The sequence below is a fragment of the Bradysia coprophila genome, unplaced genomic scaffold (genome assembly GCF_014529535.1).
Source record: "Bradysia coprophila strain Holo2 unplaced genomic scaffold, BU_Bcop_v1 contig_138, whole genome shotgun sequence".
Classification (NCBI taxonomy): domain Eukaryota; kingdom Metazoa; phylum Arthropoda; class Insecta; order Diptera; family Sciaridae; genus Bradysia; species Bradysia coprophila.
Genome location: NW_023503409.1, coordinates 2,223,364 through 2,236,827, shown reverse-complemented (window position 1 = coordinate 2,236,827; position 13,464 = coordinate 2,223,364). Strand labels below are relative to the sequence as shown.

The following is a 13,464-nucleotide window of genomic DNA, read 5'->3' as shown; positions in this document are numbered from 1 at the left end:
CGTAAAAATAAAATACAAATTTTTATTTAGAAATATATGCATAACCAAATCAAGTTTAAAAGTTTTAATCATTGCGTTTGTTCATCTTAAATTTTAATTTGCCATCCGGCGCGTACATAAACGTAACAGCATAATCTAATGGTTCGTGGTGATATTCCAGTTTGTATGATCTCAGTAACTACAAACGAAAACAATTACGACAAACGTTAAATTAAACAACTTTCTGTATACGATGAGATCACTGTACCTTAGCTAATAAAATTTGCATTTCTAAATCAGCAAAACGTCTACCCAAACACATTCGGGCTCCATATCCGTACGGTAGCGATGCAAATGGATGGATGTGTTCCCCACTACCACCTTGATTCATTTTTAACCATCTTTCCGGCTTAAATTTGTTAGCATTTGTGCAGTAATTCTCCATTGTGCCGGTTACAATAGTTGGAAAAACCACTTGTATTCCTTTTGGTATATTGTAACCGCAGATGACTGTGTCTTCTTGTAGCGTACGTCCGTTGCCAATAACTGTCGAGTACATTCTGCAAGTGCATTTGTTTTAGATATCGAGCTCACGAATAAGTTGGTTTCAAGATGTAAGATGAATGGTATGTCAAACTCACCGAAAAACCTCTTTTATGAAAGCCTTCAAGTAGTGACACTGATCTAGAAGATTAATCGATAATGGTGTCTCCGGATTCGGGAAAACTCTTTTCAATTCCTCGTAAACCAATTCCTGTTCCCGTGGTCGTGTAGCTAGTTGATATAAAATTGAGCAGACTGCCATAGAAATCTGCAAACGAAAGAAATTTTGAATGAAGCAGGAAACTCAAGATGAGTTAGAAAAGCTTTAACAAACCGTATCAATCCCCACTAAAATAAGATCCAATGCCATAATACACGCAATTTTTTCGTTCTTTTCGCTTGTGATGACTTTCTGCAACAGCGACGGTTCACCAAGAGCAGCCCTCTCTTCGGCAGTCATCGATTTCATTTTTTCGGTTGCACTTTGGATGTATTTCATACAAATTTCAACGAAGTAGTTCATATTGTTCACATATTTCGTCCAAAGTGGTGTTGGAATGTATCGCCAAATTGGGAATTTCAGTTCAAGTGTTGCCACATTTCGCAGTGCATATTTAGCCGCATTGATAATCTGTTGAGGCTCGGAATTCGGGTCTAGATTCGGATCCAGACAACCTAACCGGGTGTCCAAAGCAACACGTCCAATACCTACAGAAAAAGGCAAATTCAAGGCCCTTGATTTTAGTGCAAATTATTCATCGCTTTTACATTCCAATGACCATTTGTGGATCTCATTGTCGAAATCGTCTGGCAATTCCTTATTTTCATCTAACATTTGTTCGCATCGTTCAATAAAGTAATTCGTAACTTCTTCCAACGGTTGCACATACCGTCGTACTGTTGATAATTGTAATACTGGCTTTTGAACACGGGAGCGAAACTCTCGCCATTGTTCACCATGCCTAAAGTGGAAAAATAACTTTTATTGCCTGATTGTAGTAGCGAATTGAAATTATCTTACACTCCGACAACGCCAGGAAGATCTCCGAAAAAATCCTTTCTTACAGCTCCTTTGTATCGCACCAGACATGGCATGGATGGCCGAAATGGTGTCGCTCCTTCGTTTCTATAACACTAAAATCGAGTTTAATACCAAAGTTTATATCTTTATCATTCTTAATACTAATGAAAGTCTAGAACAGGTATGGTCGATCGGCGAATTCGTCTTAAACGCCCTCACATTTTATGTCAAAATAATATGAAAATGAGTGCGTTTAAGTACGAAAATCGACATAAACTCCAGGCGGACAATAGACCATACCTGTTTTGCACTTTCATTGCTTAATACTACAGATGGTTGATCGTGCGAATAACATAACTGTGTGAGTTTGATTTATCATCATTACGACAACAAATTGTTAATTGCACTGTGAGCGCATCTTTTTATGACGACGGGGAGACATTTATGTAACTCAGTCACATTCTTATTTTCAGATAATATTTAAGTGCTCACTCGTTAAGTAAAAATTATAATAATCCTACCGATGATGAACTTTTTGCGCACCAACAATTCTATGATTTGCTAATGGTTTCAAGGTAATAACAAATCACTACACAAAACAATGTTTATGTGATTTATGCCGAAGACGAGTGAAGATTGTTTACATACCTTTTCGATTTCATCAGCATCGTAAACAAACAATAAATCAGGTCGACCTAAGTAAATTGATTGATTAGCAGTTCAGTGAAAAATAACCTGAGAAAAATCTCTGCTAAATTATCACTTACCAAGTAAACCACCCAGTCTTACGATGCGACCCCACCTTTCGTGTAAAATGTAAGATACACGAGCTATATCTGATATTTGATATTGTCCGATAATCGGCATTAACCTGCAGACGAAAAGAAAGTTTTTTTTCGTTTATGGTTTTATTTTAAGGTTTATGTTGAGAATCAAATCAATGTGTTGAGGTTGTAACATAATGTTTCTTTTTTATGAATGAATGAATGACTGAATCAATGAATGATCGATTGACTTGTCACTGTTTTGTTGTTATAGTTACCACCACAGAGAGACTGATAGGAAAAGTAACACGTTGTATAAATGGTATTTTTTTGGAAGTTAATAAGTGAGTGAAAGTGTAGGAATTTATAGTCAAAAAACTATGCGCAAATGTTTTATAATTAAAAATGAATTACGAATCTCAATTAAAGTAACAGTTTTCTAAATTCACAACTAAAAAACAACTGAACGGAATACCTCAGGGGCGGTTCATTAATCACGACGCATTTGAAATTATTTATCGTAAACAAAAAGGAGAACGAATCGGTATATGTTTGTCTTGTGTTCCAACCATAATTTTGTTTTTTTGATATGGAAATTTAAATTTAAATTATGTTTATCGTATGGGCGTAAAGTGCAACATTTAGATTAATTATCACATCTGCTTAGAGTTTAGGTAGAAGTAGTAATTGGGTAAAACCACACTACGCCTCTTGTTGGGCATTCGATAACACAAAAGAATGATTTCGCGGAAACTCAGAATTATTGTAAATTAAATATTCGTGTGTGCGCTTCTAATAAACTCCGCGCAAATAAAAAAATCTAAAAAAGTAAATCATGAGGGCAATTGATCAAATACGGTAATTTGAACATCATAAATCATTACATATATCGTAAATTTTAGCGATTGTATTTTAAGAATCCATCATGTCATCTGCACATATTAACCATTCACAAATAACAAACAAATCATCAAAAAAAATTATCGAATCTTGTACTTCTTTCGATACGTGTATTTTCAACAGATCGATCCAAAATCATTTGCTTCATGAGTTATAAAGCATTCTACTATGGTAGAAGGTATTTCAAATCACACTTTTCATCCTAAAACTGACTTTTTTTAAATTTATTATTATTAGTTCTTTCAAACAAATAAAGAAGCTTAAAAAAAACCTCTACGTCGTTTATGGACATTCCCCTATGACTCGAATTAGTTTCAGAAAGTAAAACGTTTTCCTTTCTAATAAAAATTCGATTTTGTATGGGCTATGGGCGATAGAGTTTCGGGTTTCCCTCTCAATTACCGTTTAACATGAGATGTTAAAATTTGCTAAAAACGAAGAAGAATCTAACAATGATCATTGATCACGTTCTAAATCGATGCACAAGAAGTAAAATTAATTTGCGTGAAAGATGTAATCGTCAAGGTAGAAGTTAAAGAGTTACACCCGTTACACCTGTGTATGTTTTTTTTTCCTCAACGTGTCCAACACTGTGTATAATAAATCATTAATTTAAATTCTGCAGCATACACAATTCCACATTTTGCACGGCAGCGATTTCAAATAGTTTTTGTTGGAATAAATAATTGAGTATATTTCATATTACATTGTCCTTAACACAATAATAATTTTGTGTACACAACGTAGCTGTTAATAATTTGGAAATGAATGAAAGCATTTTTATTATTTTGTAATTTTGTCACACATTTTTGTTGGGTACTGATGCGCGATGTGTATATCCCATCACCAAATTCATTCATCTAAGTAATTCAGCTTACGAATTTTGTGTAAATTTTTTTTTCTTCGTAATAGTGAAGGTAATAAAAAATCATAACGACACGCGTTAGCACAACAGTCGCTAAAAAGTTTGATATTGAAACGATAAACTGTGTTACACGGTACAGAAATTCGATAAAATCTAATTGTTTTTATGTTCGATATGTAGAGGTCAGAGTAATTACAAGAATAGTATTATTGACCAAATTTACATAATTTTCTTCAATCGGAAAAATGTTTTCATAAAAAAGGTGAAATTATAAATCTCACCTCCACGTATTCCCCAAAATTGGTAACGGCCTTGGACCAGGAACTTCACTATACGGTTTCACTTCTTCCGTTAGTGTTGCTGTTACATGCGAACTGGCCTCCACTGCATGTGGACATGTTGCATAAGAACGTTTATTCTTTTTTGTAGCTGTTGAACTTCGAAACGATGCAGCGATGTTACGAACATATTGACTCGTTGACTTCATGTTTATCTTCTATATTGATTGCTGTCGAATGTAATACTGTGAACTGCAGAAAGCATTGTGTGGATCAGAAATCGTATACTGCAATATTGTATATTGTAGGAAGGTGTGAACACAATAACGAGTGCATTAATGATGTTCATTTAGCATTTTAATTAAAATGTGTACTTTGAATGTATGTACCATGGAAAAAAACCTAATTCAAATATTTGATTTACCTATTTGTAGTCAAATTGTTTAGGAAATGTTTTATAACACACTTGAAGGTATATTAAACGAACTACTATGGTTTCGTGACATGTCTAAACCATTGCATTGTTACTGTACAAAAAAATAATATATGGAGGCGACTTTCAGTGAAGAATGGATGAATGTCTCATATGACAAGGTAAGGCACCTAAAATTGTCAAGCTAAATGAATGCCGAAAAGAATATTTTTTGTCTTCGGTATACATAAAGAATCAGTTTCGAATTTAGTTCAATTTCTGACTCAAACTTTTTACTCTTTACTCAATTTAAAAAAAATAGTTATTTAAGCAAGCGAATGATAAATTCAATCTTAGGCACTAGATGTGTAGATTGCCAGTCAAGTAACTGGTGTGACGTCAAATGACAATTCTAGTACCTTAGAGTGAATTTATCACTCGGTTGCATAAATAACTATTTATTTACAAACAGCGAGCAACACTTTTTTTTTAGTGTTGATAGAGTCAAGTTCGGTCAACCTTTCACTTTAATAAATTACAATTCGATCGATCAGATGGTTATTCTTGAGCTACATTTCAATTACACCAGATTGAAGCAATTTTATGTTTTGACCATATATACACTAACGTTAGATGTTGCGTGTAATTGAAAACTAAAGTGTGTGTTCGTTGAACATTTTTGCTTGTTGGTCTATTCTTTGCCGTTGAAGTTATATCGTTAGATTGAGACCAACATAATATCTATATAATATGGCCATAAAAACTTGAACCAAATGCAGTTTTCAGTCCGTATACATAGCTGTTTATATATTAGATACACGCTTCATTTAAAATGCAGTCCGTTAAACGTAAGATTTGTATTCAATTGCTTTTGAATAAGAAAAATAGAAAAACACTGACGTCGTCGTTAAGATTGGAATTCAAACAATCCATTCCAAAGCCTTTTATATACGAACCATACACTTCTTCATATGCAAATTATTTTGATTATCTTTCTATTTAAGAAAAGAAAAAACAGCGAACAGCACATTCAAAAACCCAAAACAATTCAATGCAAATTTTTTTTTTGATTCTTTTTCTATTTAAAAAAAACAGCAGCAACGAACAGCACATTTAAAAATCAAAACTATTTAATGCAGTTCTAATTAAATAAATTTAAATTACAAAAATTTCACCAACTTCTATTGACAATTTTATATCAATTTCACCGCGCCTCACACATCGCGTGCTTCAGGTATGCCTCACAATCATAGACTGAATGTATTCTTTTTGTTTCTAATTTTTTTAAACATATCCATGATTCGAGGTAACGAGTACACAAGTGCGATACGATTTCAGTTATAGCTGCGTGTGTAATGCAGCAGTCGTCGTACTCAATGTTTCGTCTTAGCTCAGATTGATTGGTGTGGTTATTTTTTTCTTTTCTTTTTCAGAAAATGTTCAGTCATCATCATCATCCTCATTGTTGAAGCAACATTTTTTGGTGTTGTTGTGCGTTTTCTTTTTACGCAATTTAACCGAAACATTCAAGTTGGAACAATTTAAATTTTTTTGAGAATTCGTTAGGGTCATATTTTCTGTAAAATATTACATTATATTGAAGAGATGTCAGAAATACCTTGTAAATAGGTACATTTTTCGCATATTTTGAGTCAACAAAGGTATATAACTGCATTAGAGAGTGAAATGAGTAATATTTTGATGAAAATAAAATAATTTGATATTGGTGTCAACGTCAACGGGTTAAAAAGTTGATTTATCAATAATAGAGTAAAAGCTTAGATTTTAAATAAGAATTTTAAGTGAAAAATCTTTAATGTTTGTGGCGTTACAATGTCAAAGTTCGGAACTTCTCCGTAACTTCAAGTTGCAAGTCTTTTTTAGACTTGTTTTCTTTCGTATAATTTGAAAAGTAAAAACGCAATTTACGAAAAAAAAAGTTTTACTTAGTTCCCGACATCCGCACTACAATAAAATTAAAATTTGAATATAAGAAATTAAAATTTTGGTCGCGTCGTTTTATAGTGGGATGTCCATTCATACGACATCATTGATATTCTTAGTGTAATGTTTATCCTAAAAATATTCGAAAATTAAATTTTGTATAAATTTATACTGAGCTGCATTCACCATAAATTTATGAACAAGTTTACAAAGTAATTTACTGTCTCACTCCATACTAACTACAGCGGTTAACACAGGACACTTTTCTGAGTTCTGTTTGAGCTGGTTGCAACCTTCGCTAGCAGTCCACTTAGCATTGGGACAATTCTATAAAATAGAAATTTTCATTAATGTTTCAATCGTCGTTTCATAGGCACAGATTTAAAAAAGAAAAAGATCTAGATTTTCATTTGTTAAAAAAAATTGTGGAATCATTTACAAACCACAAAAACTCCCAAAACAGAAACATGTCTAATTTCCCTTTTCTCATCAATTAATAACGATTAAATCTATTACTTCACTTGATCCCAGTATCGCATAGTGGTTGATACAAAATCTTTTACTTCATTTGTTTAAACATAAATTTTGCTATATATTATAAGGTGAAATTGATTTACCTTAAATAATTGTGTATGAAAGCAGCCAAAGTAAAATGCCGGTAGGGAATCGCAGGTGCCATCTGCCATTGTTTTTGCAGGCATGCTCGCCGCTATATTGTAACGAATCAACAATTTTACAACTTTAAACAATTTAACTAATTGGATTTTTATAAAACTAAAATTGAGAGCACGAATAGTCATCAGTTTTAAGCAGAACACATATAAAATGTACAGTTCAAAGCTAATTTAATATTTACCCATGCTTTGGCATGTATCTATCGCTTTTGTAACAATAGGCATCCATTCTTCGTCTGATTTGATCACCTCTTTCAGTAATTTTAATGCAACATCCGGAAGTACTGTGCCATTTTTCAAAATACCATGCTCTTTGAATATGCATTCGAACAGACACTGAGAGAAAATTTCATGAAACATTCAATTGCATTTACTCGATCATGGAATTATCACCTTTCCGGAGCCAACATTAATAACTTCGGACGATACATCCGACGAATTAGTGTTAAAAACTGCAATAGCACATTTTTCCAACGTAGGATGATCTAATATGTCCGGTACTTTGCAACAAATTTCCGGATCCTAGTAAATTTAACGGAAAATATTGAAGGATATGATTACGGAAACAGTAAACCAATATAAAGTACCACTCCTGTTGGTGCTGCCAATTTACAAATTGGATCAACTTTAGCGGAAATAATTGTAACCAAGACACTTAGATGAAGCAATTTCGCAATCATGTTGTTTACTTAACTTCCAGCACTATTCTGAAATTTATTAAAATAAATATTGGAGTAGGAAATATTAGGCAATTTTTCACAGCCAATTTTCCGTAATGTTAACACTAACCGGAAGAAAATAATTTTCAGTCAATTTGCACTTTTTGCAGAATTTTTTCTTTTGTAGGAAATTAGCCATTACAATTTCTATAAATAATACAGAACTTTATACAACAACGCACTGATTGTAACGATGTTATCTATCAGACAGTCTCAATCGTTTAAAAAAGAGCTAGAACTATACGTTTTGTTTCAAAAGCGATGTATTGTGCGATATATATCGAAATTTTTTGTTATTTTTATTTTTACACAAATAGTTCCAATATAGAGTTTTGGGATCCTGGTCTATTAGCCAGATTGTTGCATCCACCAGTTTCCACGCACTACTCATCTACTTTTACAAAAATATTTGTTCAAACTTTTATGAAAAATCATACTAATTACGAGTCTTAATGTACCTATCAGACATGAGACCGTAATTTTCGAATTGTTTGTAGATACTACGGGTCCATATAGTTGATATAGTTAATTACACAAATATAGCTTACACAAAAACCAAATTATCTTTTGGCAGAACCATCGTGGGTATAATCTTTTCCATGTTTCGGGACGAAAACGAGTGTTTTTCAAAAGTCTTTTAGCATGTACAAATTTTTTATGTCTCTGTGTGATAAGACTAACATTATGCATCAGCTTTTCGAGAGGGAGTTTGGGTTTATCGTTCCATCGACACATAAAAAAATTATATGCACCTATGTCCAAATGTTTATTTTGACGAGTTGTATTATGATTCTCATCTTCGGTTAAGGATCACAATCACCATAGATCAAGTCCAAGGTTATTCGAAATGTCAAAAATCATCCACAGAGAAACCTAACCTCAACGTATGTGCAGTGAAAAGAGCAGTCACTTTGCTCATGTTTGAAAATAGAAACAAATGTTTTAATGATTTTCATGGTTTTCTTGTAAAATAATGAACACTTACGCCGTACAAGAAACAATCATAATTTCACTATTAAAATAATCTATTAAATAAAACGTTTTTGTAGATCCGGAAAGAACATAAAATTAAACGGCATCTCAATAATTTCATATTTTTTCACCGAGTTGAGGTTAGGGTTCTCTATGGATGACGGTGCAGCTGTCAGTGTTCGGATTTACAGTTACTTGGACTTTATCTATAATAAGTACCAGTTTTGGATAACTAAATAACTATTTCGTTTCGGTTTCAGAGGGTCGCTTGCTCTGTTTTCATATATATAGTGAGCTGAATGAGAGATTTCCAGCAAGAGCCGGAGGCGAGTGTGGGAATCGAGTTCGCAACAAAAAGCCTTTTGGCATAAGTTAGGAACAACATTTTTCCTAAATGACGTATGAAATAAACGACGAATCGCTATTTAACACTAGTTAGAAAAAGTACGTTTTCTCAACTCAGTAACGAAAAGTGAAAATTCCGTTGGTTTTTTAAGTTGTATGCAACTCGGCGATGAAGACATTATTAGGCACATCATGAATATTGTCACACTCGACCTGCCTCGAGTGATAGTCTAGAGTGCCCAAATAACATTCATGACTCGGTGCACGAAAACAACTAAATCAGCTCAAGCAAAAATATCGTTTTCGCACATTGTCGTGGATTTCGTACAATTGATACCCCAGATTAATAATGATTCTTGCCTAGTACCCACTTTCTTGAAGAAAACCCATAGAATGCAATGAAAGTAGATAAGTAGGTATAGCCAGTCCATACAAGTCGGAGCACATATGGATTTGCATGGCGCTACCTCAAACGAACTCATTTCTAGTGGAAATTTGCACTAGAAATGAGTTCGTTTGAGGTGGCGCCATGCAAATCCGTATGTGCTCCGGCTAGAACAAATTTGAATGTTTGGCCATACCTATCCATTTACTTTCATTGATAGAATGTTGTAGCCTCTGAACTATTTGTCAGCACTGTAGCTTCTGTCAACACTGGTCGATTGGAAAACTGGAAATTCCAACATGTCTGCTCTTTCTGTCAATCGAAACTTCAAATCGAAATTTCTTTTTGCTGCTTTAAGTACGATTGTTTTATTAGTTCGTGATTTAGCGTAAATTGTCGTTATAAACTTGGAAATTGGCTATTTCAGTTTGTGTAACGTATTAAGAACATTGAAATCAAATGTAAACAGTGTTATCCATCCAGTTCAATACGAAAAACATTCCTATTTTGTCAAAACAAAGACTTCCCATACCAATGTAAGTATGATTCATAACATTAATCGTCCATTACACTTCCATTTACTACGTCTACATTTAATAATTTTCTTTGATGTCGCTATTTTTATCATTTTACCTTTGTTTTTAGTCAATAATCGAATTACCACGGGCATGAAAAAATGTTTTTCGAAAATTTATCGACAAATGACTCATTTCTAGATGCAATCAATACCAATTATCTTTGTAATATTACGAATAGTAGAGTGAGATTTGACATTTATTTCGATTGATTTTGACTTTATTTGGCGAGCTTTTAATAGTGCGGGAAGATAATCACGAACGAAAGATAGAGGACTCCTTCTGCGATATTTATTTAAATCGGAAAATGTACAAGTGTTCTGTATTCAGCACTGTTCGAGATCGATTGGGAAGCATTTCACATCAATATCAATTATTTGCAATTTGAATTGACGTCACTGTAATGTAATATATACCAAACAATTTATTGCTATCACAAGGTGTGTTGCGGTTCTACTTGTTATGCTCAATGCTTTGATTAAAACGTTTTTTCACCATTTCACTATTGACTGTTAAGAGTGAAAATTTACCAACATTTTATTTGATGTTTAGAACAACAATGAAATCATGAATGCAACAAAGGGAACATGCAATGGGAATATGAATTCTATAGTTAAACTTTAAAGGTTTCTCAGTAATAAAGTTGTAGTAAGCTTAGGGGTGGTTGTCCTTAGAGGTGATCGTGTTATTTATGACGACCAACGTTGTTTGCATAGTTTAATGCGCTGAACCGAAGTCATATCTTAAAGTAATTTTGTTTGTTTTTCATGATTGATGGTTCGATGGTTTAAATTGATTGTTCGACTAGCAACTATTTACAACTATCCTTTAAGCTGCGAGCGCACTTACACCGTTTAGCTCTTCGTTTACGTTTTAACAATGGAAAGTGGGAGGAGCTTCCATTGTTCACTCGTAAACGGAGTGCTAAACGGCGTAAGTGCGCTCGCAGCCTTACGACACCTCTCAATTTCGTTTTGCTAGAAAATGAAAATAAGACTCAGTATATTGGCCTGTAGAAACTACATGTAAGAAATTTGTTTTCCTTTTGTGGATTTGGGTTTTGTAGGCTTTGTGTTATTAATTCACCTTTCACTGCAACGAGTTTGTTCCTCGAAGCCAACGATATTTAATTCGACATTTTTTTTTCCTTTTATTCAAGAATGTCTACGTATTCATCGACCCAGCAAAGCGGAAACAATGCCAACTCGGAGGCATTATTCCAGAAACATTCTCAAACAATTGCAACGAGCATACAAAAAATTCTTCAAAATGGTAAACGTGAAATTCATTTTCGAAATGTAAACATGAAATTAATTGTGTGTCTTTACGATAGTTTCAACCATGAATCGTATGGTGAATCAAATCGGCACGGTTCAGGAAACAAACGATTTAAGGCCACAACTGTAATGCAATTGAATGGTTTATGAGAGGTGCAGTTTTGAAAATGATTTTTCCGTTTTGTTTTTAGACATCAAATTCGAACGTATACTCAGCAGCTAGTCAAAGACACTGATGGAATTTTGAAAGATTTGGTTAACAACAATAATGACAGACATCTCAAAATTCAGAGGGAACGTTTAGTTGACGAATTTACAACGGCATTGACATCGTTTCAGGTGAGATTTCTTTAACATAGTTGAATTAGGTAAAATATGTCAGAGAGACGTTAGGAGAAATAGTCAACTGCAAATTGACTCTTTGAAATTGTCTAATTTTTCCCATCTCTTTACAAAATTGTTATCAGGCCGTGCAACGAAAAACCGTTGAAGTAGAAAAGAAAGCCGTACAAGCAGCTCGTGCAAATACCTATAAATTACCGAAACCACCCGGCTCTTACAACAGTCAAAATAGTAACAAATCCATTTTCGAAAATAATTTCGTCGACAACAGAGGACCCACTCAAATACAAATGCAAGACGACCCCGATTTGCAGGCACTTGAGGAACAAGAACGTACCATCCGAGAGTTAGAAGTAAGTGACGGAATTTGTTTTTGGCTTTGCCAAAGTTTGAAAACTAAATTTCGTCTTTTTAGGAAAATATTGTTGGTGTCAATGAGATTTATAAAAAATTGGGCGCATTGGTCTATGAACAGGGTCTAGTGGTTGATTCGATTGAATCGTCCGTGGAGCAAACGAGCGTTTTCGTGGCGGAGGGAACTGATCAGTTACGCAAGGCTAGTCAATATCAAAATAAATTGCGTAAAAAGAAGGTAATCATTGCGATTATAATTGTTATCGTCCTAGCAATATTGATTACGCTTATATGCTGGCAAACGAATTAGCCAATTTCGTTGGGTGATTTCATTTTTTAAATTGCAATTTTTATCATGAAAAAAACATTAGTTTAGGATGTGCAAGAAAACGAGATCCATAAAAAAAGATTTACGACTTGCACACCATTACCCAGTAACTTCAAAAACAAAATCGTTCACTTCAACTTTCGGTGTCAAATGCTGACATCGCTGAATTGAAATTAAATTCGAAAAATTCATCTTTTTTTTAAAGAAAAAGTATTAGAGAAACATAAAATCGTTTCGCATATTATAGCAGTGTCATGTCGGACATTTATTTGAAAATCTGTGCGCGAGGAGATGGTGATGATAATGAAATTAAAATTAAATTATTCTACTTATCAGAAATATTATAAAAAAAATAAAAATAAAAGAATGGCAAATATTTTAAGGAGCAAAAGTTTAATGTATTTGTTAAAATGCGATATTATTACTAAAAGAAAAATTAAAATAAAAATATTTACGAGCAAAAGACCAATCGGATGTTTGAAGTGGTTTTCTTCGTCCGATAAGATGCCTGAAGACAATGTAACCATGTGAAAGGATAGGTAGATGGACCATTTTCTCGATATCGTAAAATTACAATGGAAAACAAGTGACCACATAACTGTCGCTTCCGTCTACCCATTATAACACCAGTAGGCTCCAGTTAAAAACTGTATCTCAGTCTGTACAACTACAAACATACGACCACCTCGATTATCGCTTGTTGAAACAACAGTCAAACCAAGATTTTTCTGGAAACTCGTGTACAGTTTCCAGTTAGGAATAAGACCGACAAATGAGAAAGTAACTA

At 33.6% G+C, this 13,464-nt stretch overlaps 3 protein-coding genes across 9 annotated transcripts; 1 reads left to right on the top strand and 2 right to left on the bottom strand.

Moving 5' to 3' along the window:
- Nucleotides 1–10: 10 nt before the first annotated feature.
- LOC119073405 (probable cytochrome P450 301a1, mitochondrial) lies at nucleotides 11–6,119 on the bottom strand. Of its 3 annotated transcripts, none has more exons than XM_037178839.1 (10): nucleotides 5,942–6,119; nucleotides 4,354–4,637; nucleotides 2,311–2,414; nucleotides 2,192–2,238; nucleotides 1,544–1,656; nucleotides 1,291–1,484; nucleotides 857–1,230; nucleotides 621–790; nucleotides 248–539; nucleotides 11–178 (listed from the first exon to the last, which is right to left on the bottom strand). In XM_037178839.1, the coding sequence occupies exons 2-10, from the start codon at nucleotides 4,557–4,559 to the stop codon at nucleotides 65–67; spliced, it is 1,614 nt and encodes a 537-aa protein (XP_037034734.1). In that variant the 5' UTR covers nucleotides 4,560–4,637; nucleotides 5,942–6,119; the 3' UTR covers nucleotides 11–64. The 3 variants fall into 3 exon arrangements, with proteins under 3 accessions (XP_037034734.1, XP_037034733.1, XP_037034735.1); XM_037178838.1 differs by having other exon boundaries at nucleotides 4,354–4,602; XM_037178840.1 differs by lacking the exon at nucleotides 5,942–6,119 and adding an exon at nucleotides 4,775–5,001 and having other exon boundaries at nucleotides 4,354–4,602.
- On the top strand, nucleotides 3,128–13,146 carry LOC119073407 (syntaxin-7). Of its 4 annotated transcripts, none has more exons than XM_037178841.1 (6): nucleotides 3,128–3,165; nucleotides 11,536–11,648; nucleotides 11,710–11,779; nucleotides 11,845–11,992; nucleotides 12,121–12,348; nucleotides 12,411–13,146. In XM_037178841.1, exons 1-6 carry the CDS (start codon nucleotides 3,143–3,145, stop codon nucleotides 12,657–12,659), a joined length of 831 nt encoding a protein of 276 aa, XP_037034736.1. In that variant the 5' UTR covers nucleotides 3,128–3,142; the 3' UTR covers nucleotides 12,660–13,146. The 4 variants fall into 4 exon arrangements, with proteins under 4 accessions (XP_037034736.1, XP_037034737.1, XP_037034739.1 ...); XM_037178842.1 differs by lacking the exon at nucleotides 3,128–3,165 and adding an exon at nucleotides 10,106–10,337; XM_037178844.1 differs by lacking the exon at nucleotides 3,128–3,165 and adding an exon at nucleotides 10,445–10,467.
- Nucleotides 6,702–8,095, bottom strand: LOC119073408 (general odorant-binding protein 66-like). 2 transcript variants are annotated; one of them, XM_037178846.1, is made up of 6 exons: nucleotides 7,968–8,095; nucleotides 7,774–7,902; nucleotides 7,563–7,716; nucleotides 7,324–7,415; nucleotides 6,893–7,033; nucleotides 6,702–6,838 (listed from the first exon to the last, which is right to left on the bottom strand). In XM_037178846.1, the coding sequence occupies exons 1-5, from the start codon at nucleotides 8,058–8,060 to the stop codon at nucleotides 6,932–6,934; spliced, it is 570 nt and encodes a 189-aa protein (XP_037034741.1). In that variant the 5' UTR covers nucleotides 8,061–8,095; the 3' UTR covers nucleotides 6,702–6,838; nucleotides 6,893–6,931. The 2 variants fall into 2 exon arrangements, with proteins under 2 accessions (XP_037034741.1, XP_037034742.1); XM_037178847.1 differs by lacking the exon at nucleotides 6,702–6,838 and having other exon boundaries at nucleotides 6,892–7,033.
- Nucleotides 13,147–13,464: the final 318 nt, after the last annotated feature.